The following is a 27515-nucleotide window of genomic DNA, read 5'->3' on the forward strand; positions in this document are numbered from 1 at the left end:
GGGGCTCGTTTTGACAACAACTGAGTTTAAGGCCCTGATTGCCATTTAGCAAACCGGTTAGCTTAATGAAATCCAAATGCCAAAGTGACTTGCTCGACCACATGTCTTCTAGACATGGTCCAAGATGAATGTCAGCTAACCTTCAGTGTCTGATTTGGGATATGGCCGGGTCAGCCAAATGCATCACTTTTTCAATAAAAGCCAAATTTCTTTGCATAGCTCACATAGGCATAAGGCTACAGCTCTGATCACAGAAAGGCCTTGTCCTATAGCAATGTCATTAAACAGGACACAATTTAGGTTTGTGTGTATGTGGTGAACACACACCTTTATGTTCATCTCACAATGTTCAGAGAAGGAATCTTTGTGTCACTATTTCTAATTTCCCCCACCAGATGGAAGCCTCACACAGCATTTTTAGTAAATCCAGTTGCTCCTCGTTGTCCCCAATGAACAACGAACAAAGAATGCACTACTGAAAATTAGGGAGGCTTATGGAAAAGAAAGAAAGAGTTTCAGCTACTTCATGGTTGTTAAGTAGAAATAGCTTAGTACAAAGGGCTCTCTCAACAGATCTGGACAGAGGCGTTGACCAGGCACAACAGGGTACGAATGTAACCCCAGCACAGGGATCATTCCGTAAGGTAATGCCAAAGATGGTGCTTCACACACAGCAAACCAAGGACACTAATCAGGCAATTTTATGCCTGTCTATGCAGAAAAGTAAGTTCCACTGAGTTAATGGGATTTATTCCCTGGTAAGCATATATACAACAGCAACCTAACTGGTGCTCAAGAGTTTATAAGCAGGCCTGGTTCTGTTAACAAAACAAAACAAAGTAAGGCAAGGCAACAACCAAAAAGGAAATATATATTTTTTAAAACTCTACAATTTATATTTATACAGTGTATGGGTACAAGGTATAAAAGGATTCAGAGAGCAAGCTGAGACATCACAGTAACCAAACAGGGCTTTCTAGTGATCTTTACAAGTCAATGATCCAATATTGCCTAACTTGCCATTAGGGAGGCTGAAGTGGCCCACCTCAGCTGAGGCGGGAGGGGTATCAATAGGAACTAGTGGGAAAACATCAGTCATCCAGCTTATTGTTATGAGCTTGGCATCATAAAAGAGTAAGTGCCTCAAGCACCCAAACACTACATAATATGTATGGCCATAACAAAGAACTTCTAAGAAAGATAATCCTCTGCACTGAGAGTGCATTTGTATTCCTTTTCATAGTGAAGCATGTATGGGGGGCAGCTAATGAGGTAAGTGCTTTGCTATTTAAAAACATTGCACACAGATTGGCCTGAGAGGGACTTCTGCGATGGAGGGAAAACTCAAGATACACGCACATACAAAAAAATGGGAATTTTATGAAATTAAAAGAAAAAGAAAAAAAACTGTGTCATGGAACTCTGGAAGAACAAAGACAGGGTTTAGGCATAAACCCTTAATGGTTGGGCAGTCATTAGGCTGGATAAATGTTAATTTTCCCCCTCCCCAAACTTTACCCTTTTCTCTGGTTTATAGTACTAAATTAAATGGGTCAAACTGGAGGCCTGCAACTACCATTGGCCTTCCTGAAACAGGCTGTGTTAAGCTGGGTGTCCCAGTCACTACCACCCACCACATGGGTAGCCCCAGGAATCACCCTGAACCCAAGAAAAAGGGCACAGTTGCTCCCCATAGTACGGGTGTTTTTAAAATATGGCGGAAGCTGAACGAAGAACTACAATTTTTTTTCTTCTCTCCTCCTCAAAACATCATCCACTGGCTTCTTTCCAAATAGAAGTGAAGATGTCGAACCTAGTTACTGTACTGGTGAAAAATAACGGAACAGTAAGAGCTTAGATTTTCAGGTGTTCCTATACCTCCTCCTCCCTGCAGTCACCCCCTCCATCTGCTCCAAGGGGTTGGAAGACTTCTGCTGATGGAAGAAACTAATTAGTGCCCCATGATAATCTGATTAGCAAGATAATTTAGGTGTCAGCTGGATAGAACAACTGTCAAGTGGATGCACAGTTGGTTACAGAATCATATTCAGAGAGTGCTTATCAATGACTTCTTCTCAAACTTGGAGGAAGAAACAAGTGGGGTAGCACAAGGTTCAGTCCTGGAACTAGTGTTTTTAAAGATTTTTATTAATGCTTTGGCTAAGAGGGTGTAGGAAGCGCTTATCCAATTTGCAGATGACACAAAATTGGGTGGAATAGCTAATAACCTGGAAGACAGGAACAAAATTCAAAAAGATCTTGATAGGCTCATGCACTGAACTAAACAGGGATAAATGGAAAGTTACAAGATGGAGGATAGTTATCTCAGTAATACTATGGGTGAGAAGGATCTTGGAATTGTTGTAGATTACAAGCTGAATATGAGTCAACAGTGCAATGTGACTACAAAAAAAGGCAAATGCTATTTTAGGCTGCATTAACAGAAGTACACTCTCCAAATTCTGTCAAGTATTAGTTCCCCTCTATTTGGTACTGGCTAGGCTTTATCTTGAGTACTTTAAGAAGGATGCTGAAAACTGGAACAAGTTTAGAGGAGGGTAATAAGGATGATTAGAGGACTGGAAACCAAACTTTATGAGGAAAGACTGAAAGAACTGGCTTGTTCATCCTTGAGAAAAGAAGACTGAGGGGAAAATAGGATAGCACTCCTCAAATACTTGAAAGGTAGTCACGCAGGGAAGGCTCAGCATCTCTTCCCAATCATTTGGGAGTGTAAGACGCATAATAATGGGCTCAAGTTGGAGGAAGCCAGATTTCAGTTGAATATTGGGGAAAACGTAACTATTCGAGCAGTATGTCAATGGAACCAATTACCTCAGGAGGTGGTGACTGCTCCAACACTGGGGCCATTCAAAAGAAAATTAAACAAACATGTGTCAGATAGACTTTGATTTGTGTTGAAATGGGGGCTGGACTCAATGGCCTTACAGGCATCTTCATTACTCTCTGATGCTATGATTCTTGCTTCCCCCGCCCCACCCCCTGCAGGCTTTGTTTTCTTCCCAGGTCTTTTAACAGCACCTTAATACTTTTACCATTTTAAGCATTAACCTCCTATTCTCTGCTTTTATTGCCTTTGGGATTTGTTTCACTCTTTTAAGTTATTTTCAGCTCTGCAGGAAGAGGCAGTCTCAAGTTCTGGTTTTGCTTGCTATATTACTGCTGTTCTTAAAACCTTATATTGCAATTGTAATTTATTGATTTTCTATTACTTTAAATAGTTCAATTGTACATTGCCCAAAACACCTGTGTTACTGCTTCATGAACAAATGAAACAGTGAAGCATGCCTTGCGCTAATGCACTTTTGTTTTCCCATGTTTGTTTTCCCATGAGCTGAATACCTAGCTACATAACCAGCCCTTACCTCAGATACAATTTAGAGAGGGAATGTTTATTCCCCACATATGACACTGAACTTTTGGAATAATTGGTAGATTTTTATGATAATATTCACACTCCCCTTTCTGATTATTAATCAATTCTGGAAATGGGAAAGGAAGACCTAAACAACTGATTCTGTCCAGCTGAGGGGGGAAGGGGTCATATACCAGAGAAGCTGGCTTCCTTTCTGAAGCACAACTCCAAAGAAGACTAAGTATTTTAGTGTATTTTAAGAATGCTACCACTAGAGCACGTTTCCCACTGTCGCAACTGACCAGTTGTGTGGCTGCCAAGTGTGTCTCCTGAGGAAGCCGGCCAGAGAGATGTTGTTTCCTGACAGGGATGCAGCCAATAATGTGATGTTCTTCTCACATGGTCTGTTCCACATTCCCTTTTTTTTTTCTGAGAATTCGGGTGAGATGCCCTTTCCCTAAGCAAACTGAGTTGCCATGAGAAAGCAGTGAATTAAACGAAACAACTGTGTCTCCCATCTAGATCTGAATGGGTTCTTATAGTTTCCAGGAGGAATATGTTTAGTGAAACCTTGATTAATGAATGTTAGTCCCTGTACTTTTCCTTCCACTTCCGTTCTGTACATTTCATGGCAGATACAAAATACAAAGCCAGGACTCCCAGTATTAACCTCGAGCACTCTGGCTACTATAAAACACTGGCTCTCCAACACCAAACACACAAACTGCACAGCTCTCTCTGGATTAGAAGGTTTTCAGCTGAGATTACAATACTAAAGGTCAAGATAATTGAATGTCATTATCCCAAACAGCTAATTAAATCTATCAGTCTTGTTCACAAAACTGGGGTAGTTATGGGAAGAACTATACTGGTTTCTTACATTACAGCAGGTGAGATAAAATTTAACCACATCTTACCCTAGTTCAGAGCCCTGTATAATGTGACTACAGCAGCATTCAGCATAGCAGAATGTGAAGCCTGCCTGTACGTGACTATCCCCTTCATTTCACATTCGTCTCGGCCCTGTCCTTGGCAGATGTACAGTCACAGCAGTCTGGGACAGGGGTTGATTTATGCACCAGTTCTGAATCTTGCCTGAGAGGTGAACACTAACACAACAGCTTGTTTGGCCCTTCACAAAATCATGAAGAGAAATCATGAAGGAAAAATTGTTTTCAAAGAGAAAAAAAAACTCTCTCCTCTTCCCCTCCCATGACACGGTCATGTTGTATAGTCAAGAAAAGCCCCCTGACACAGACTTGGCATCAAAAAATGAGCTACAATTATATGTACAGCCTACAGACCAAAGTACCAATGACAACTTTTAAAATACATAGATTTCAGTCACTTCTTGTAAATAGTCCACGAAAAAAGGAGAAGGAAAAAAACTAATTATGGCATGCTGACCCGGATTAGATCCATTTCCTGGCTCTTTTCCATGAACGTTCTTATCTTCGGCTTTATTTCTTCCCACATCCCTCCAAGATCACGGAAGACACCAAGCTCCTGGAATGTCTTGTTTACCTGACAGGATAGTGAAAGGGGCAAAGGGAACTGTGAAAATTACAAAACCAACAGAACAAACGAGCAAAAAGCAGTTCCCTATTTCCCTTCCACCCTAAAAAAAATCAGCATTGGCTTGCTTTATCTCTCCAAAGCCACAATTCAACATTTTTTTTCCAGAAGTCAATACACAGATATCCAGTCATCTCTTCCTCTCTGGGTGTTCTTTAGGAGTGTGCTGTTTTATGTTTCTGGACTGCAATTCCCAGAATTCTCTACGAAGTCCAGAAGTTGCAGCCACATACCCAAATTGGTTTTTTTTAACCTCTACCATTAGCTTCTCCTGCTTTTATTTTTTTGTTATTGATTTGGGTGGTGGAGGAACCACCATGGTGCTTCCTGGGAGTTGTAGTCTCACTGCCCATTAGAGGACACCTCCAAAAGAACTACAACTCTCAGATATCTTTCTCTTTAGGCCAGGGAAGCCAATAGTATAGGTAAAAGCCCCCAAAGGCCTTCTCTAGAGGAGTGAAACCTACAATTGTGCTCATTTGGGTTTGTGAGCTGCAGCTCCCAGAATTCATAGAGAATTCTGGGAATCGAAATCCACAAATACAAATTCCTAGTGTTGTTATTTTTAAAAGCCTAACTTTCAATGTTGAATTATTTTATTGGATTCCTGCTCTTCTGCTCATGGAGCACTAAGAAAGGCCTCCTTGATTTTTCCTTTGCTAGCAGCTGTTGTGATGTAGCCGCTTCTCAATGGTCTGCCTATAGACATCCATCATATTTCTGCTCCCAACGCATCCCTCAAAATGATGCTTTTAATGATATAAGGTCATTCCAAGATGCATTGCGATGGGAATTTATGGCTGCCTTCAGTTAGACACTGCTGCTGCAGCCATCATTAACCAACCAATGCCACCCAGTCTCTTAAATACTTTCATTCCCCCCCCCCCCACAAATGGATATTGCCTTCAAGTCCCCTACATATTTGTGCTGGCAGCAACAAAACAGAAAACAACCAGCCAAATGTTGTCGAGTGATAACCTTTATCTCAGCTTTGATCCCAGAGCAGCTACTGCCTGAAATCCTTAACTCAAGAAATGGCGAACAGAGGAGATCAACCAGTGTTCCTGAGCTGCAGCCACTTTCCAATATGTACACAGTACCTTTCAGTTACCTTTTCTGCACATGCTGTGATAGTCTGGTAGCAAAAGGACAACAGATGGCCTTTTCCTGAAACGGGTGTCTGTGTTCTTACCTCAGACATGACTGTTCTTGTTGCTGGTGTATCGGGTGTATATAAGACCTTGCCAACCAGCAGTGGTTTCAGGGCCCTCCATATAATCCTAGAGAGAGGGCTGGATTCCAGTATCTTCATTTTGTCATTGCAGTAAGGTGCTTTAAAAGAAACATTTGTTGTTTTTCAGTGCTTGCAAGAATTAGACATATAACAACTTCCCTTTTTGACCCCAGAGAGTCCACTAAATACACAGAAATCCCGTCTTCCATTTTTATGTAGTTTCTTACAACTGTGACAAGAAAAGGGACAGGGCTCCAATAAACTGTTAAAATAAAATACGTAGACAGTGACCTCACTGGATTCTACTTACTGGTGCTGTTATCATAGAAATCAGTGGCATCATCTTCTGTACTGTTGCTTCCAAAGAAAGCTTTGTAGTTGTGGTCTTCGTACCAGTTGAGAGACTTGATCTGCAATCCTCCTCCCTCAGGGTGGCCGCAAACAATTCGTGATACTGACTGATATATCTCAGGAGAAGAAACGGTGGTGTTCATGTTGGTCAGCAACATCACCTCCTGCCTCATGTCGCTCCAGCTTTTTATACTCACCAGCTGCCATTCACAAGAAAAGATGAAAACTTAATGAAGACTCTTCTACAGATTAGTACTCATGGGTTCACACTCAGTGCCATTGCTCACTACAAAATTACATTCAACCAAAAATCTCTTGGCTCAAAAAACAATACAAGTTGCTACCTAGTCATACAGAATGCCATCCAAAATATAATTTAGCTATCAAAACAACAACATGCAACATCTTATTGCAATCCCTTAATACTAATTCTTCTTAAGATCCCAAATTCTCTATAACATTATTTTAGGTACAAGTAAATTTTGGTCCCCATTCAAAATCCCCATGCAGTGTTTTCATGCGGTGTTTCTTAAGCTATACCCCTTTTGTCACTGTTTCTGGTGGAATACAGATAATTCAAAAAATGTGTCTTCATGTTGCTTTGAAGATTATATTGCAATAAAACATAGCCATGGTGACCACCCTCAAGCGAACATGTGACGAAAAGTGCTGCAAACTGTATCATATGTACCTAAAAATGTAAGTGGTTACATACTAACTGCTTATGTTGGTTCAAAACCAGTACAACATTGTTTTTCTTTCAAAGAATGATTCATAATGGATACATGTAAATACTGTGTATATATATATTCTCCCCACAGTAGAATGTCTATCATAATGCAGGAATGATCTATGGAAAATAGCAGGCCATGAAACTAATATTGTACTTAGAGATAATTTCTGCCCTAGAGATGAGTATGAACTAGCAGTTTGACAGTTTCTGCCAATTCATTTTTCATCCAAACATCTGTTTGGACAAAAAAACAAACCAGCACAAACTGCCAAACCAATGATTCGTGCCCATTTTTATAGATTTAGAGAAACAAAATGTGTGTAGATTCATCTGCAATTGGTCATCTAGAAGAGGAGGTCACATGGCTTATGAAGACTTTGGAAAAGTTCCTAGCCCCATTGGCTGGGCAGCCTCTGAGTCCAAAAAAGTAGCATTTCCAAACTTTTTGTATGAACTGCTTTATGTTCAGGATGTTGAAAAGACATTCATGGCATGTTTGCAAAATGACCATCACTATGGCAGGCAGGGAATTTTCTTCATTCCCTAGCACTTAACGGGTGCTCATAAGGATTAAACACTCTTGTCTCAGCAACTTCACCTTAGGTTCCTGCCATTTTCAAAACTTGACTGTAACAAAGATATATGGTTAATACTATATGCGTATACCTATGGAAGGGAAAGAGTGCATTTCAGGGTCTTTTGGGCCATCTGTCTTGTACACCAACACTTCCTCCCTTATATGAGTTACAGAGCCTTCTGTCACTACAACTGAGCACCCAAGGGTAGCACTTCTGCTTTGCTACACATGTAAGGAAAAATAAAGGGATGCAATCAGGAATGCCACGTGGGTGGGAGGTAAACGATCCCAACCCGTTGCTGAGTCTCACCACAGAGTGATGGGATCATATTGGAAACTATGTTTTTGTATGGACATTTTGACTGTAATCTACCTAGTGGGTATTCCCAGCCCAGCATGCAAATCCTCCGAACCAAACCTAATGCCCAAACTGCTTCCTCTTGTGTTCAGAAATACTGATTTTCCATGAAAAAAAATGGAATGTTTCCCCCCAAAGGAATAGAGTTCATTCATCCATAGTCATAAGAGTTTTCTCTCTTACACATACACATGTCCAAATATTCCTATCCTCCAGGTAAAAGAATGGGGCAAAATATCAGAAATTAATATACCAAACTAACAAGGATGTAATTCTGTTTACTCCCTAAGACATCCTCAACCAACCTGGTTCTCTTCCACTGTCCCTTTTGCACTGGGTGACAGAGAGAAGAATCTGAAAAAAAAATTTTTTCTGTGGAGGCAAAGACCTGAAGCTCATGTGATGGCAGGAGAGTACAAATTACAAATACATCCAAGTAAAGAAACACTGCAGCTACTGAAAAATGTGACAGAGTGATGATTAAGTCACATTCCAAGTCACAACCCCCTTCCTCATATTTGTGTTTCCCCTTCCTTCTAAGAAACTTTGGGCTAGTCCATTTTATTCTCAGAATACCCCTGTGAAGCAGGCCAGTAGAAGAGATTGTGGGTTTTCCTCCCCAGCGACTCAGCTTTGTAGCTGAGTTTGAACTTAGTGCCTTGCAATTCAAGTCCAATACAGCCATGATGTCACCCTGGTTCTCGGTATCTTCCCTTCTGTCTATTCTTCTTGTTCTGAAAGGTGATGGTCTGCGGCTTAAAGGAGGTGGACAGGATGCAGCCTCAGAAGGCATTATGACATTCTGATAGTTCTGTCACCCCTGCTGTCTTAATCTGCCATTTTCATTTAAAGGAGGAACTGAAATAATAAAGGACTTTGGGGAAATCTGACACCGTTGTTGTGACTGTACAGGAGCTGACAACCGTACTAAAAAAAGAACACACCAAGTCTTTAAACCTGAATGACAGTATACAAGGCAATTGCTTTCTGAGCAAAGGATTCAGGTTTGAAAACCCTGATTGCAATCCAACTTCTTTTTCATTTGTTTCTCCTTCTAGAAAATAAGACGTCTTCAAAATAAGTAAGAATTGGATTGTCACACAGGTAAAGAAATCCTGACCCATTTGCTGCACAAATTTAAACAGAGTATTCAAATCAATGAATTAGTTTATTAACTGATTTATTAATTCTGCTAGAGATGGCAATTCTTTGCACAATTACCCAGGCCCCACTGAACACAGTGAAACTTATCAGTAATAAAACATTGGCAGGATGGTGTTGCATATTATATCCCTGATAATTACACACACACACACACACACACACACAGAGAGAGAGAGAGAGAGAGAGAGAGAGAGAGAGAGAGAGAGAGAGAGAGAGAGAGAGAAGGGGAGGGGGAGAATCAAAGCTGGGTATGCATAGAAACATGCTAGTAAAAATTCAGATAATGTCAATAACCTAAAACCTCATTCAGATGACTTTTTTGAATAAACAATGCAAACAATTAGCTTTAGGACATACAGTAACTGTGTCCAGCCAGCACAATCAGAAACAGTGCAATATTCAGTCAGCATCATTCACTCATTAACTAGTGAGAATTATTCACTCATTCAAAGAGGGCATCAGCTTATCTTTTAGCACAATGTAAGAGTGTAATACAAACTTCAGTATATTAATTTTTTTCTAGCAGACTGTGGAACAGACTTTCGTGTTTAGAAGACTCATAAGAGTGATTATCAGGAGTTGTTAATCCAAACAAAACAACCGTATTGCAGCTGCCAATTGCTGACTGCCCCAGTCCAAACAGTTCTAGGTAGACTAAAAGATCAAGACTATGAGGTTTTCCTATTTTCAGATCTACCTGTGAAGGTGGCTTAGAGGTGCCTTTTACCAACTTAAATATGCTAGTTACAGCCATGTCTAGACATTGCAGATTTTGCCTCAGTTCCTCAAAAGCCTAGTCCCATTCTGGCTTGATTACTGTCATACACTTTACATGGGACTACCCTGGAAAACAGTTCAGAAAATTCAGCTAGTGTAGAATGCAATGCAACAGGAGCTGGTGGGGCAAAGTGCTTGGGCCATTTCATACCAATTCCACATAAGCTATCTTGACTGCCTATTGCTCTTAAATCTAACTGAAGATGCTGGCATTGACCTCCAAAGCTCCTGACACCTCTCCCTGAACATTAAGATCAGCTACGGATCTATTCACCCACAGGACTAGTTATGCTGGTGAGCATTAAGGACAGAACACCTTGGTTTGGACACATATATACCGAGTTCCCTCCCCTTGAGAGATACTATTAACTCCTTCCTTTTAAAAAAATTCAGACAGACCCTAAATAAATTTTTAAAGCCTCCTTTAAATCAAGTTTACAAACATGTAACTTAAAGACAGATATAAAGGTCTTCTAATGGGGTAAGCAGCATGAAACAGAATAGTTGTATTGCTCTTTGTGTTTTATTATTAGAAGTGTGAATGTTGACACTTCTTTAAAAATGTGGTGTTATGTCACTTTGGAAAGACAGTTGTATTTTGAAAAGTGCTATTCACAGTCGTGAAATAAGGACAATAAAACAACAGAATCTAGAGCTATAGGCTCTAGATTCAGCACCACTGATCTTCTGGCAACACTTAACTTCTTCAAATAACATATTCTAAAGAAGACACTGCAACTTCTCTTTCCTATTGTCCTGTGCTGTCAGATGCTCTTAATGAGTCAAGTAAATGAGTAACAGAATGGCAGGGAGATATGTGGGAACTGAAAGTGGGTCTCTATCATCATTTGCAGCCATTATTGTCACTTGCTGCTGAAGTCACACTGAAGCTTCCAAACGCAGGAGGCCTAGTTCATAAGCTACTGTCTGAACGAGACCCATGGCCTAATATCTGAAGGTTTCACGGCATCACCAATGTGTGAAGCAGGAAATTCAAAGTTTTATGCAGTGAGAGCCTCATAAGATGGATTTTCCATAACTCTCTCCTGCTTCCAGCTGCTTGGTTTTAATAAGTGTGCCTAGCTTCGTACAGAACTGGTACGTCAAGGTTGCCACCTGGCTCTGAATGGTTTTTATAGCACCATGCTAAGCTTGAGCCTTTGGATATAGGCGATTTAAAATTTGCATACATTTAAATAGATTAGTATATGCACATAAGTAGTGTCTGGAGGCTTTACAGGCCCCCACCTACTTACCCCCAGACAGATGGTAGCACTACTAACTCAACACCCACCTAGAGAGATTAAATAAAGGCACGAGGCCTCTATTCCTATGTGTTTTTGTTACAGAATATTCAGCAAACCATACCATGAAAAGCAACATTTGGTTGTGTCCTTAAACACAGACTTCATGCTGCACCCTGTAGAAAGCCCTGAGGCTTGTTTTGTTTTTCTCCCTGAATATTAAAAGGGATAGAGGAAAGCTACAGGCTACTGCTGGTGACAACGGCCAAAGAGAAGTCACATTCCTTAGCAAGCCCGCTTTACAGCCACATCAGCAAACAGAGTCACATGCTTCTGATGATTTATTATTTTTATATCAGACAAGAAAAAGAACAAAACACCACCAGCGCTGACATGATGTAACAGGAAACAGCTGTAACCAGAAAGCCGCAAGCAAACATTTAGGAAAGTTTAACACACTGCAATTTTATCTTGATTCCAAGCAGATTCACACCAGAGGTTCTAAAATTCAACAGAAGACCACTGCCTTGCAGGAAATAACTATAAGGAAGGAGCAAAGCTGGGGAACCCTCCACTCTCCCAAACTTTCTTCTCTTCCCTTCCTTCCTCAGTAGAAGAAAAATCCTGTACAACCTCAAGTGACCTAACCCAGCTCAGCTGAGAGGTTACTGGAGTTCAGAGCTTGAAAGTTGCAACTGGCGAGCTTTAAAGGGGAAGGGAGGGGAGAAGGAAGGAACAATAGGTCCGCTTGGGACTGTTTTTTTGCGGCTGAAAATGTCTGCTTTCTGACAAAGGACAAAACAGATTTTAAACATAGAAAAAATAGTTGTGGGTTTTTTGGGTTCTTTGGCCGTGTTCTGAAGGTTGTTCTTCCTGACGTTTCGCCAGTCTCTGTGGCCGGCATTTTCAGAGGACTGGAGTAGGAACATTGTCCATGCTCTGTTGCTGTTTGTTGGATAGCGGAGTATTTATAGCTGTTGTCTTTTTTCAGGAGATAGGGTGATCAGCGTATTTTTTGTTGTGATAAGGAGGGGGAGATTGTTACTGTGATTGATGGGTGTCATTAGCTAGTCTTTTTTGTGCAATGATCCTTTTGGACATGAAATTCTATTTCAAAATACTGAAGTACTGGACAACACCAGCAACCACTATGTAAGACTCCACAGGGAAGCCATTGCAATCCATAAACATCAACGAAATTTCAACAAGAAGGAAGAAGGCCTAAAACTAAACGCGGCCTGGCTCCCAATACAGTATTGAAAAATACAACGAACTCTGCCCAGCCACAAAGACCAACTAATAACACCCTTCAACCACAGTAACAGATAATCTCCCCCTCCTTATCACAACAAAAAATACGCTGATCACCCTATCTCCTGAAAAAAGACAAAACCTGTTCCCACAGCTATAAATACTCAACTATCCAACAAACAGCAACAGAGCATGGACAGAGTTCCTACTCTAGTCCTCTGAAGATGCCGGCCGCAGAGACTGGCGAAACGTCAGGAAGAAGAACCTTCAGAACACGGCCAAAGAACCCGAAAAACCCACAACAACCATCAGATCCCGGCCATGAAAGCCTTTGAGAATACATAGAAAAAAATACTTTATGTAGAAAATCAGCCAGATCATACAGCACTTGGGAAAAATTCTACAGCATAACATCCTCTTATTCAAAAGGCTTGCAAAACAAGGCTGGCTTCGGGTGCCCAAGCCAAGCCAAACTGGTAAGCCTCCATTCCCCACCGGTGTGTGTGTGTGTTATGTGTCAAGTTGTAAATGGCTTATAGGGACCCTAATAGGGCTTTCCAGGTGATATATTTAATGACTGGTTTTACCAGTTCCATCCCACCCCATGAGAGTTTCCATGGCTCAACAGGGATTTGAGCCAAGTTTCCCAAGTCCTGTCTGTCACTCTACCTTGGTACACCACACTGGGCACGTTTCCATTCCTCACTACCACCACAGATTAGACCAGCTCTAGGTTATTCCACCACATCTTGATTTCTGGCTCCAGATTCTTAGAGGTCTGCCTATGTGTACATGGTGATATGCACATGAAGAAGAAATTAACAAATCCAAGAATTTCTATTCAACTGAACTTCTCTTTCCACTGAATGCTAGACTGTTTTGACCTATATTTGCACCAGCTTGTGAAAGACTGAAAAATTCATTTTTAAGGAGTCTACCTAAATAATTGGTACATATTTCTATGCCCAGTTTCCCTAACCCACATAAATTTTGGTGCAAAGTTTTCTTAGTGTGCAGAATTTTTACAAGCATTTTTCCTTAATGCCTTTCCCGGCCATGTATTTTAATACATATGTCATAGAGTCACAGAGTTGGAAGAGACCACTGAGGCCATCCAGTCCAACCCCCCACCATGCAGGAATGTTTTGTGCACATATGCAGAGTTGTGGAATAGACTGCAAAATTCTTTTTTTAAAATGTGGATTTGGGAGCACAGGTGTATTGGCTTACAAATTTAGCAAATCCAAATTCAGTACATATATGTACAAAATGTGGATCTGACATATCTCTCCGATATCTCTAAAGACAACTCTTCTCAATACCTTTTTTGATGCTTCCCTCCCCCTCACACACACCACCAGCGGGGCATCTAACTCAATTCTCAAGGTATGGTTTAGCATTACAGGTGAGTATATCACTGACTTCACAGATCTGCCCAAAGGTAAAAGGTAAAGGTTCCCCTTGACATTTTTAGTCCAGTTGTGTCCGACTCTAGAGGGCGGTGCTCATCCCATTTTCAAGCCGAAGAGCCAGTGCTTGTCCGAAGACAGTTTCAATTGCCACATGGCTAGCGTGATGAGGGAACGCCTTTACTTTCCCACTGAGATGGTACCTACGTATTTATCTATGTGCATTTACATGTTTTCGAACTGCTAGTTTGGCGAGGAGCTGGGACAAAGCGATGGGAGCTCACTCCGTCACGTGGATTCGATCTTATGACTGCTGGTCTTCTGACCCTGCAGCACAGGCTTCTGCGGTTTAGCCCACAGCGACACCACATCCCCGATCTGCCCAAGTCCCCAGTAATTTGGAAGCAGCTGTTGACAAAGGATCAGAAGATACACTTTACCTCTCTAAGGAGCTTTCCAAGACTCTCCATCAAAGTTTCCACAGTCCCCTTAAGGTCTTCCATAGTTGAATTGGAGATTATCCCTTTCTGGAATGACAAATAGGAATCCAGTTGTACATCAGTTGCAAGTAGAAGAGAAAGGTAATCAAACCATTATCTAGTTAAAAGTGCTGCCATTTAGTGAGAGCAATGGGGAAGTCCTCCTTCCTGCATTTTAAGAAGCAATCTATTGTTGCTGTAAGCAGTTATATAAAACAGGCATTTGTATTAGTCACAAGACTCAAGGATGGTTAATGCTTCTAGTGCGCTGTTAACACTGAAACAATTGCTGCGAAATCTATAAAAGAAATTTAAAAGGATAAAGGTTTGTAAAATACACCAGCCAACCTCTTTTTAGGTCCTCACATTAAATAAGAAACCTATCAGAATATCTCATAGGAGGGGGATTTCCACACATCCTACCAAGTCATCTTGGCATCTGCTCCAGAGGACCGAAAAAAAAACCCAGGGTAGAGTTTCAAGTGCTACCAAAAGCTTGTAATTGAGGGGAGAAAGAGAGCACCCCCATTGCAAGCAGCTAGGAACCATGTAGGAAGAAAGGAAATGACCTTCCCAAAGATCTTCTGATGGGTTTCTTCAGTCAGTCCAAGGATGCAGTAGAATCCCGCACCGGGGCGGCGCGGCGGCAGCTATATATAACATGCTCAAACTTAGGTTTTCGCATTTTATTGAATCTTGACGTACCACAGCAAAGAGATATTAACTTGAACCCTTAGCTATGCTGTCAGGAGATTATGGTACTTATAGTTCATTGGCTGAAATGCCGTTGCTTAATACAGTAAACCACACTAGAGTAGGCTCAGTAAATCAGTGGGAATTCCACTGATTCAAATGGACCAACTCTAGTTGCAATTTGCCAAACTAAAGACTCACCAAATTCCCACTGATTAAATGGGCCTACCCTAGTATGACTTACTACACAAAGCAATAGGATTTCAGCCGCTCTCTCTCAAGACCAACATATTGGGAAAGGCTGTCCTAGTATTTGACATCTGTCTGAAATTCTTTTTATCCTGCGAACATTGTGTGTCTCTTCATGGTTCCATGTTAGAGAAGAACAATTAAGTCTACAGGACCTGTCTGCTTGGATTCAAATTACACCACATGCCATTATCAAGTGAATTTTTGTTTTCTAGGATTCCGCATACTGTATTTTTATTCCTATTTGCAAGGCTACAGGCATTTCTCTTAAGCTATGGCAACAATAAAATGTCACCTAGAAAATTCACAATCAGGGCGGGCAGAAATCAAATATTTTTTAAAATAATCAAATTGATTTCAATCACAATTTAAATTTTAAAAATCGATATTTAATATAATCAAAAATCATTTTTTAAATTTAAAGCATTACTCAAATTAATTCCCTGTTTAGAATACACACACAAATAAAGCAGACTTTGGAAGCTGTTCCAGGCTTCCGTGAAGTATGAATCACAATCACTTAGAACACCACCCGCACAGTACAGCACAATATTCTAGGTCAGAACTCCATAGAAGGATGTCCCACAAATGATCATTACTTTCCATTGCTTGTCACAACCATCTAGGAAAAAACAAACACTATGTAACTGGTTTACAAAACCTAGACAAAGGTTCTGTAATAATCATACTAATTATCTGAAAAGGGCAAATTTTCTATCTTCATCTTCATAATTTAGAGATTATACCCTCATCTTGTTCATGCATTAAAATGAGCAGTTTCGAGATGTGAGAAAGCACAGGGAAAAAGTACACTAAAGGTCATCAACTCCTCAACCACATCTGTCCTGCAGCTGCATAACAAATAGCAAAACAGGAGTGTGAATTTGGTTACTATTTAGGAAGAAGAAGCAACAAGAGGAAAGAGGAATGGAGTTAAGAGATTACTACCTACTCCAGTATATCCAGAGAATAAAGCCAAAGAGCTACTTGGGTTTAAGTGAGGGAAGCTCTACTCAAGTGCGTAATAAACACCTACACATGTGTTTGGCAACACATAATGGATTTTAACCATACTAAATCTTTTCAGCTGCTCATTCACAGCTGAAAGGCTGTGAATGAGCAGCAATCCCACTGAAGAAGAAAAAGACAATGGTAATGATTGACCATATACTGTACAGTGGTGCCTTGCTTAATGGCGATAATCCATTCCAGGAAAATTGCCGTTAAGCGAAAACATCGTAAAGCAAAAATAAAAAGCCCATTGAAACGCATTGAAAACCTTTCAATGCATTCCAATGGGCTTAAAACTCACCGTCCATTTTCGCTGCCTCTATAGCGAGGAATCCATCCCTAAATACAGTGGGGAGCCATTGTATTTACCCGGTGGCCATTTTGAAACTGCGGATCAGCTGTTGAAAAATCATCGTTTTGCGAAGAATCGGTTCCCAAAGCAGGGAACCAATCATTGCAAAGCGAAATTCCCCCATTTAGACCATCGTTTTGCAATCACAATTGCAATCGCAAAAAGATTGTCATAAAGCAGATTCATCATAATGCGGGGGAATCGTAAAGCGAGGCACCACTGTAATAATAAGAGGAGGAGGAAGAACAACAATAATGGTAAGAATATCCTTTAACTACCCCTATCAGCACTTGTGCTGACGCAACAAATGGACAATTAAGAAATGACTACAAACAACTCATGATTCAAGACTCACTTCCCTTTTTCTTTGCTAGCACTGCTTGTGGAAAAGCATCCACCATTATAAGACTAGGAATACATTATAAGGAGTGTCTGATGCTGGTCTGTCTCAACAAGGCTATTTTTCCTGCTTTCATATCTTTATTCTCCCCCACCCCCTTAGCCTGGAAAGTCCCTACTATAGGCCTGGCACATTATATTTCTTTAGGTACAACGCTTCTGTCTTACTTGTATTACTTTCTGAAATTGCAGGGGTTTGTAAACAAGTTTATTTGATTTGTTTTTCAAATTCCTCCTTTAAGGGGCTGAATCCTTGCCCTTTCCTATGTAAGTAATAAAGACCTCCACCTATCTTCAGCCATTAACTCCAGAAGGCTTCAACCAGGTAATTCACAAACACTAGGAAAGCACACACTGTTTAAGCAAATAGAGAAGAGACACTGTCCTCTGAAGATGCCGGCCACAGAGACTGGTGAAACGTTAGGAAGAACAACCTTCAGAACACGGCCAAAGAGCCTGAAAAACCCACAACAATCAGAGAAGAGATTCTCTGCTAAGGTTATCTCCGCTTGACGGCTGTAGCAGCAGCAAAAAAAAGTGCAGGACAAAGAGGTAGAAACACATTTCCCAAGAGCCCTCATACATCTCCAGCACTGTCAAATTGCAAATGGTACAGCAGCTAAAGAGTTCATCAAATGGATATGTACAGTAGCTAAACTCAAGCAAGTTCCCTGTTTTTTAGTACAGTGGTACAAAGAGAATATATTGCTTGCAAATACAAACATCAGTCTCACAGAATTTAGTCTAAGTCCCAAATAAATAAGGAAGGTGGTGACTGGAAACAGGCATTACTACTGAAAGGACCCTGACTTTAGGAATATCTCTTGAGAGAGCTTACCTGCTATCATCTCTGTGTGATTCTGGGGGAGGGAAACGAAAGGTATGCCTTTTAAAACTTCCCTAGCCTTCCAGGGTCTTTTTTTTAAAAAAGAGTCTTAAATGAGGTTTTAACTCACAAATTATATATGCCTTTCTGCTTCATTGTTTGTATTTCTGTTTGACTGTATTGTATTTTGGTAATTTTAAATCAGATGCCAGCCACTCTGAGAATCGCTTAGGCTGAAAAGTGGGGAGATGCATTTGGAAGCAAGCAAATATAGGGCAACGGAGTCCCAGCAGGTAAGTGAAAAACAATGTTAAGGAAAAAAAAACCTTTATATGTCAGACGGAACAGCAAGAAGATTCTAGTCACATATCCTATGCTTTTGAATAGGAGAATAATAAAAAAACTAAAACTTAATTCCGTGTTCCCAGAGAGATGTAAAAACAAAATAAGGCTTTTGATTTGTACACAGCCAAGCATTTACGGTATGTACCGACACCCTGATTTCTGTACTGCTTTCTCCCTGTTTTAGCTTTTTAACTTAACTTAAACCAGAGGTAAGTTGCCCTTTCTTCAGGACAAATCACCTTCTAGATGCACTGTCAAATTGCCCTGAAAATGGAAATAGGGAGGCTGAAACATTCTGGGTGGACTGCACTGATCCTTTTGCCACCCACTGCATATAAGCTCTGCAGGCTCTCCAGGGCAAGGGACTCCTCATTTTTCCTTATAATATAGTGTCTTGCACATTGATGACAAGGGATGCCAATTTCGCGATTCTATCTATCTGAAGCACTTGTTTATCACCTCTCTACCCAAGAGGGAGCTTTCCACGTGACTTATAATAGATAAAAACAAATAAAAACAGATTTAAAGCATTCATAAAAGAAATTAAAGACGTCTCAAAAAGCACATCTAGACCTTCTCGGAAACCAGTTTTTTAAAATAATCCAAAAGACCAGAGACATAGGCCACTTGTGATCATAACGGAGAAGGGGAACATATTCACAAACACTTTCTCCTTAAGTCACTGGTACCAGGAATCATTGGTCACTTCCCACATAATCCGCTGGTGAGTTCATGTCACAATACTTATGCCCAAGAAAATTCTCTGTCCCTTCACAGAGTGATACAAGATTATATTCCTGCCAAACATGTCAAATATGAGCTGTGGATTATAGATAGGAAACTCCCTTGAGATGTATAGTCTCCCTCTTTCCCCTCCTTCACTTTTGAATCAAATTCTTCTCCCATTCTTCAGTTAGCATTGACTATGGTTTAGAGTTACATCAGCATCTACACTAACCATGATTTCAAATTGTGGTTAAGACAGGAACCAGTGTCACCTGGCTGAAAGCAATGTTCATTTAAATCTAACTTTTGGTATACGCTGCCACGGGTATGTGGTAGTGTGTATCACTGAGTGCTACATTATGTACTATGTAATGCTCTGCTGTTTTGAAAACTAGGACTGTACTTTAGTGAGTGCAAATAAAAATGCGAGAGACAACATTACTTACCATAATTGGTTTCAAGATGTCTATATTAGACTGAAACACTTTCTCTGCAGAAGCCAGTTTTTCCTTAGGCAAGGTGCAAACCAAGGCACTGCTGACCACATCAACCAAAGGATTTTTAATAATAACAAGCTCTGACAGCCTGGTCGAATTGCAAAGGTCCTTCACACTCATTCGGTAGCCAGACTTGATGATCTAAAAACATTTATCAGAGATTACCAAATGCTGTCTGTAAATCACTCCTGAGATTTGAAGTTTTTCCCACTTCACATTCATAATTCTTAACATGAAGAGTCTGAACTTTAAACAGGTTTTTCCCCCAAAAACCTTGGGACCTCAGATGCTATCAGCCTATAACACCTATTATCCCTGATGGGAAAACATATCTTGGAGGGAATCTCCATTGCTCACTATACCAAAACCGACAATATACACAAGTATAGATGTTTGTCCATTCTTACCTGTTGGAGGTTGACCTCAGCATCCAAGATTTTATCTATGACAAAGTACGGCAAGGAAATATTGTGATAGAGGAAGTCAGAGAACGTCTCATTGTCAACTAGGAAATCCCGGATTTTCACACCTGCCAGATGAAACATTTTAAAATAATTATTCTCTATTTATTATTATCATTCTTGCTCTTATTATAGCTTTTGATGGTGACAATTCAGCATAGCTGGGTTACAGTATTAAACTATTTCTACAGCCAGGGTACATACAGTACTCTCCCCAGAGATCTCTGAAAGTCATAGTTCCGTGGTAAGAGATTGTCAGAATTCTTACTAAACTGTGACTATCATGGATGTGTTGGTAGAGACAGGACTAATAAAATTATGAAACACAATATATAAATTTTGTAGTGAGGAGGAACCTGAAAGAATTCCCATCTTGCCACTCAGGCAAATGAGCAGAAAATGCTTCTCCACGTGCATGGCTGTTGAGGGAGAGGTGAAACATCCTTCCAACTAAGTGGATGCTGTTCTAACTTCACACAAAGGTTCACCCCTAAAACACAACCTTCTGAAATGCTGAAAGAGTTTGCTACAGTACCTGAACTGCAGAGAGGATAAGAGGGCCCTTGCACACCCACGTTTTGAAGTGGGCTTTCTCAGCCACTGCTTATGAAGCATGCTTCATTCCTACTCCACTCTCTGTTCAAGGGACTCTCATGGGTCCCCCTGCCAAGATTTCTCCACTATGTGGAAACTGGGGTTTATCTCTGAATTGGTTGAATTTGAGCTGTCTCTCCTGTCAGTATATGTTCACTTCCTAAATCATGGGGATAAAAGTAGGGAAGAATTATAGAGGGGTAGCTAGGTCCCTTTAAATTTTCTGACATTTCTGTTTGTTGTTATGTGCTGTCAAGTAATTTCTGATGTATGGTAACTATAGGAATTAATGACCTCCAGGAAGTCCTGTCATGAACCACTCCTGCAAATTAAAGGCTGTGGCTTCTTTTTTACAGAGTCATTCCATCTCATGCTAAGTCTTCATCTTTTCCAGTTATCTTTGTCTTTTCCTAATATCTTTGTTTTGTACAGTAAATCTGGTCTTCTCTGTATTTGTCCAAAGCATAGTAACTTCAGTTTAGTCCGTTTAGCTATTCTTTGTAGACTGCAACGGAGAGCAATATCAGGGCTTAGGCTGGTAGATCTTTGAACCATTTCTCCGTCTCCCTCACCCCACTATAACTGAAGCACTGGCTGAAAGCAGTAAGCAAGCTATCTTTCCAGGAAGCTCATCCACCATTACAATCCACCATTACGTATTATTGTACTGAGGAACCTGTAGTGAGCATCCAAGCCACAAATCTGATGATTTCTAGAATATACAGTCGAAATCACTGACCTGCATTTATATATTCTATGCCTAATTATGTACAGGCACATCTCTCCCCCCCCCCCTTCTTCAAACATCCAGCCAGAGGAAATATGATTGACTCCAAATTCTGCACATTAAAAAGCATGTAGTAAATATTCTTAATGTTGAGGGGTGTGGTTTTAGATGCAGGACCTCCATAGCTGCTAAAAGTTCATCTCCCCATAGCTAAAAGCACAGCTTCTGAAGCAATGAATGCAACACAGCCTCTGTTAATTACTTACTCACACTCTCTCATACTGCCAGATCCCGAGAGAGGGCAGCAGATGCTGGACTGCAAGAGGCTGACTGAGATTTTTTTTGTAAAATGTTAATTAACTTGACTGCTTACAAGAAACACTGAGAGTGCCAAGGGGGCTGGAATGAGAACACCATAAATCTCCACAGAGCTGAAAGAGAAGGCAAACGGAGAGAGAAGCAGAGGTACTGCCACCACCGCCTCTTCCCCTTTATGCCATTCGGCATTACTATTGTGTTACTCAGACCTGACTTGGCAGGAGAAGAGTCTGGTTGAAAGAGTAATGAAGAAAGAAGAAAGAAACACTTCCCATTTTTCATCTAAACACGAAGGCGGTGGGGTTACTATCGGTCAATGCTCTCCAGCCCAGTTCTCCTGTTACAGGTTCCCTGTACGTTTTTTTGTTCTACAAGCAAAATCATCGCTTGTCACTGGAGGGCTTGAGGGAAAAGCTGGGCGAGAGCTGACAGGAGGTTATTCTAGGGTGAAGTCTTTTCAGAATTGTTTAACAGCCTACTTGGGTTGATTTGGCCGCAGAAGGAAGGGGCACAGAAAAAAAAAGTGCAAGTTATTATTTGATGCCCAGGCGGCAGAAACTTTCCAGACACTTCACCGAAACCCTCAAGCCATTCCCCTGAGCTTGAGGACAGAGCTTTGCTTGCCACACAGCCCTCTCCTGGATCCCTAAACTAACCACTAGCCCTTTGGACAATATACTCTTTCATCACCAGTGCGAAAGTAAAATTCAAGTTAAACTGAACTGCCATTACAGTATATGGAAGGGGGGGCTGCCTACCATCTTGTAATTTGCCCCAAGTACTAAAACATCTTAGACTGGCCAGGCAAACTGGGGGGGCGGGGGGACACATAGACCCGACTTCTACATAACCAGTTATTCCCAGGGATACATCCTTTTTCATTCGTCTGGTTGGCAGGGAAGCTTAAGATATCATGAAAACAAATACTAGTGGCTGATTTTCATGTCACCTTTACACCTCCCAGAAACTGGGTGAGGTGGGACTGAAAAGGGGCCATATCATGGGCTACTGCTAGATCACCAAGAGTTTCTCAGTGCAAGAAACAGTAGCATCACAGCAGCTGGGAGTTATAAGCATAATGTAAAAAGGAGCCTTCAGGCCATGGGTGGAAAATGTACTGCCCTCTGGATGCTGGGGGGCTTCAGTTCCCATCACCTGCTATCCTGGCTGGGGATAATGGGAATGGCAGTCCAGCAGCAACCAGCATTTCACAGCCTTTCCTGTTCTGCCCTTAACTCCTATTTCTGCTATGATCTCTTTGAGCAAACCTGGCTCAAATTAATTATTACAAGAATGGAAATGACAACAGTTACCAAGGAATGGAAATGGATACAGGTTTCCAAGCTTTTAAATACAGAAATCTTATCGAACAGTAAAAATTAAAGAAGAAGGAAAAGCTACTACAAGGCTATGAAGGCAGTGGACCCATGGTCCTCAGGAAGACACAGAGTAGTGGCTCCCAACCCTGGTTAACCCAGGTCTTCTTGGACTGCAATTCCCAGAGGCCTTCACCACCCGCTCTACCAGCCAGGGTTTCTGGGAGTTGCAGTCCAAGAAGACTAGTTACTGATATAGAGGATCCCCTAAATGCAGTGACTAGCTCTCAACCAAATGCAAAAATAGATGATATCTTTATAGGCCACTAAAAATCATCATACAATACACACACTTTCATGGATTAAAACATCACTTCATCAGGTTTGTACCAGTGTGAAGAACTTAGAAGTCCAAAGCTTGAAGTCCCAAAGTACATGGCATGATAGATTTTTGCCAGGAAACCTGCTCTTAGATGTTAAGTTAAGCAATTCTTGGCAAGATGGATTTTGTCAGGCATCTCTCTCTAAGATGTAAGTCAGGAGTCTGGTTGCTGTTTTATGGCAACATCTTAGGCAGCTGTGGATCGAGTGTAACCCAGTTCACTCAATCCACAGCTGTCTAAACTCGGACTTTGGGACTTCGTGTTTTGGACTTTAAGTTCTTCACGCTAGTACAATCTGATGAAGTAGTGTTTTAATCCACAAAAGCTGATGGATAGTATGATGATTTGGGGTTTTTTTAGCGGCCTATAAAGGTATTGGCTATTTTTGCATTTGGATTTTACTTTGTTTGGACCAGATGGCTACCCTTTGCATCAATAGTTCTAAATCTTTTGCACCCTCCGTATGGTTTGCATTTTAGCTCCCAGTTTTCTCACCACTGCCTATGTTGCCTGCCTCTTTGGAGAGCTGGAGTTCAAACCATCTGGAGGGCCAAAGGTTAAGAACCTGTGCCCTGTGACTCTTTTATCGCCGTCCAAACAAATGAATGGGCTACCTTCAGAGGCAGGCCCTTCCTAGTGCAAAAGGACCCACAATGGCCACGCTGTTCCTCATCGCCCACCACTTTTCCCTTCTATTTAATTGATAGCAGAAGTGTGGAAAAAAGGTTCTGATGGCCTTTGGTCAGTGGGAAAGAAAACTCAAACAAGAATATTTAGGCTGGCCTGATGAGCAAGTTTAAGCCGTGCCACAAAGAAACAGGGCTTACTAGTGTGGTTAACCAATGATTGCTGGCTGGCTAAGAAGGTTTTCAAAATACCTAAATGGTTGCCAGAAGGTTAACCTGGACCAGGTTTTTCTGTTTAGTTTTGTTTATTTTATTTATCTCTTGTTCCTTGGCCTTCTGGCCTAACAAACTGCAAACTTGAGCCCTAACTCATGTAAGTGTGGGTGAGTTGGAGAAAGGCTGAAAAGACGGCAGTTTATGAAAAGGATGAAAAGTTACTGTTTTGGGCTATAACTCCAAGACACCTCCTGTCGCCCTTCAAGTCCATGATGGATACAAAATTGTCAGAGTTATGATCCAATTATTTTTTAAAAAACACTTTCTAAAAGTTTGTTCTGTATACTTTGGTCTCTCTTTCCATCCAATGCTCATCTTCTTGCATCCTTCCAGGTCTGTATCCCTGTCTGTGGCCCCTGCTTATTCCTGCCTTTCTTCCTGCCATGACTCTCGGTGGCTTCTCTTGCTTAAGTCTGTCTGTGTGCCTTATCTCTGCTCCAATTATGGGGTAGCAGGATGGAGAGAAGCACGTGTGACCAGAACTCCCTTCTGCACCAGAATCCAGCTAATGTTGCAACAACAGCAATAAAGCAGAACTAGACAAAATGTTAAAGAGTTTTGCAACCATATCTCCTGGTTCTTTAAATCTTTGTAAAAAGACACTGTTAGAGCATAATCAATAATTCCAATTGGATTTTAGCCCTAGGGGAAGGGATTTTAATTCCCTCCCCTTATTCCCAAAAACAGCACTGCCTTCATTACAGCTGTTATTTGCCTCCTTAGGAACAGCCTAAAGGTACTCACAAGTTTTTGCAAATCAAGCAAACAGCATATTGGAAAGAGGGGAACGAATTCTGACTATATTGGGTTTTTACATCACCAGACTTTATCCATAATTAGCAGCAACACTAAGCTCCAGAAAAAGAAAAATTTGAATGTTTTGGACTCATGGTTCAGTCAAGACCCTAACAACTCTCTGTTTCTTAAGGCAGCCCCCCCCCCCCATTATAAACACATAATAAGAGTCAATTCTAGAAACAGCTAAGTTTATGAATAACTGTGGGCAAACTATCTGTCCAGGAGATAGTCATGCACTGTCTGCCAACTCTCAAATCTGCCACCCAGCAAATTCCTCTTCCAAATTACTGGAAGGGGAAACTCCTGGACTGGCTCAGTTGTGGAACTAAGGTAAACTTAGCCTTTGAGTCGCGTGGCTTTTGGAATCCCCTGCCCTTACACAAGCTTTGATCAAAAGGCTCTATGTACACCCAGATTACAGAGGGTTTTAAAAGATCATGCACAGAGAAAAAGAGCATCAATCCATCTTCTTGTTATCCAAACAGCCCACACGAATGTTACTTTGGGTGTCCTCCAGCCCTGAAAAGCAATTTAAAACCACAAATAAACTTGCTGACATTGATAGGATGAATCAAGAACTCCAATGTTTAACATTTGCTGTTTAGGGCCTATCCTTAGACAATGAACAAATCACTAGCGCTCTTGCAAGATTTAGAAGGCTTATAGGATGAAGAGGGAAGGCACGCAAAGCACACGTAGGATCTCACTTTCTGCAAGAACAGTAACTAAACCGGATAGATGTAAAGCATCTCCTCCGAAGTCACAGAGAATACCTGTGGCTGGCAGGATCCAAAGCTAGCTCCAAATGTTTGCAGCCCTCATTGTCAAAATGCATTTCTCCAAGGGGCATCAGGGCATTCAAACAGCATGTGGGCAGATGAATCACTGCAAATGCTGCTCTGAACAATTCCAGCCTTCAGTCATTAAAGGCAAACTTAGCATAGGGGTAAGAGTGGTGGGAGGTGGGCCCTCCGAGAAATCCAGTCACTTATAACCCTTGTGGAAAATCACACTTTTCAGTAGTGTTGGACAGGTAAAGTTATTTTGTGGATTTTAAAAATTATTATTTAATAGGTAAACGTAAAGGTTCCCCTTGACAATTTTTGTCCAGTCGTGTTCGACTCTAGGGGGCGGTGCTCATCCCCGTTTCCAAGCCATAGAGCCAGCGTTTTGTCTGAAGACAATCTTCTGTGATCACATGGCCAGTGCGACTTAGACACGGAACGCTGTTACCTTCCCACCGAGGTGGTCCCTATTTATCTACTCGCATTTGCATGCTTTCGAACCGCTAGGTCGGCGGGAGCTGGGACAAGTGACGGGAGCTCACTCCGTCGCGTGGATTCGATCTTACGACTGCTGGTCTTCTGACTCTGCAGCACAGGCTTCTGCGGTTTAGCCTGCAGCGCCACCACATCCCACCTAATTACATGTATATCTTGCCTTCCCTCCAATAAGTTTGAAGTAGTATTCATGGCTTTTCTTTCTCTGCTCTTTTATCTCACAATGACCTTCTGAACTAGGCCAGGCTGAGAGAGAGTATGTGGTTCAACTAGTATCACTGAGTCTTTGGCTTAGTGAGTTAGTGAGTTTCATGGCTGACTGGGGGACGTGTAACCGGATCTCCCAAATCTCTGCTTAGCTCAGAACTCTAAGCACTCTACAACATGGACACTCTTCTTGGACCTTCCCTTAACCTCACAGACTCCTACATGCAAGGATCACCCCTGTGTGCAAAAGAATGAAACTCTCCTCTGGCCCCAGGAAAATGTGAACATGCAGCACTAACTTAGCAGCAGGCATCTGACAGTGGGTATGAAAGAATGAGACACCAGGTAATCAATCTCATTGGAAGCTCTGAATTGGAGCAGAAGGTGTTGGCTGAACTGCAGATGGAGAAGCCATGTTTCCTAAAGCCAGGCTTAAAAAGAAGGGAAGGCAGTGGCTATGAAAGTAAAAGCACAGCTCTTGGTTTGAGTTGGTTCAATGTAGGAAGAGATAGCTGGGTCCAGGGCAGTGTCTTTTGCTGGTACACTGCAACTCAGCCTAAAGCAGTTTTAGTCATTGACTAGCTTTGAAAAAAAAAAATCCTCCCAACATGGCAAGATGGGTCCTGGGTATAAAACAGATAATGGCCAAAAGTCTAAGAAAGAGATCATTTTAACAACAGGAGCTTTCAAAAAGCCCTCTGACCATGACCTACTGTCAGGAACAATGAGATCTATAATCCAAAAACATCTGGAGAGAACCAGGTTGCCTTCCCCCCCCCCCCCCAAACTGGTGATGATTAGATGAGATGCTTATAAAACACCCTGATTGTATAGGCAAGGGGAAAAGGTCAGGTAGGATCCACAGGGCTATGTCCAATGTTAGTTCCAACTAGAATAGTCTCA

The 27515-nt window shown here is 41.3% G+C and overlaps 1 protein-coding gene across 4 annotated transcripts in view; it reads right to left on the bottom strand.

Moving 5' to 3' along the window:
* ABCA1 (ATP binding cassette subfamily A member 1) overlaps positions 1-27515 on the bottom strand; it is a 125077-nt gene that overhangs the window by 53649 nt on the left and 43913 nt on the right. For all 4 annotated transcript variants that reach the window (XM_020801436.3, XM_072991979.2, XM_020801440.3 and 1 more), the window contains 6 exons: positions 20034-20155; positions 19576-19767; positions 14490-14576; positions 6496-6736; positions 6144-6283; positions 4784-4900 (listed from right to left, as the gene is read on the bottom strand). In XM_020801436.3, coding sequence (XP_020657095.3) covers positions 4784-4900; positions 6144-6283; positions 6496-6736; positions 14490-14576; positions 19576-19767; positions 20034-20155 — 899 coding nt within the window. The remainder of the gene's footprint in view (positions 1-4783; positions 4901-6143; positions 6284-6495; positions 6737-14489; positions 14577-19575; positions 19768-20033; positions 20156-27515) is intronic.

This window comes from Pogona vitticeps, chromosome 2 (genome assembly GCF_051106095.1).
Source record: "Pogona vitticeps strain Pit_001003342236 chromosome 2, PviZW2.1, whole genome shotgun sequence".
NCBI classification, from domain to species: domain Eukaryota; kingdom Metazoa; phylum Chordata; class Lepidosauria; order Squamata; family Agamidae; genus Pogona; species Pogona vitticeps.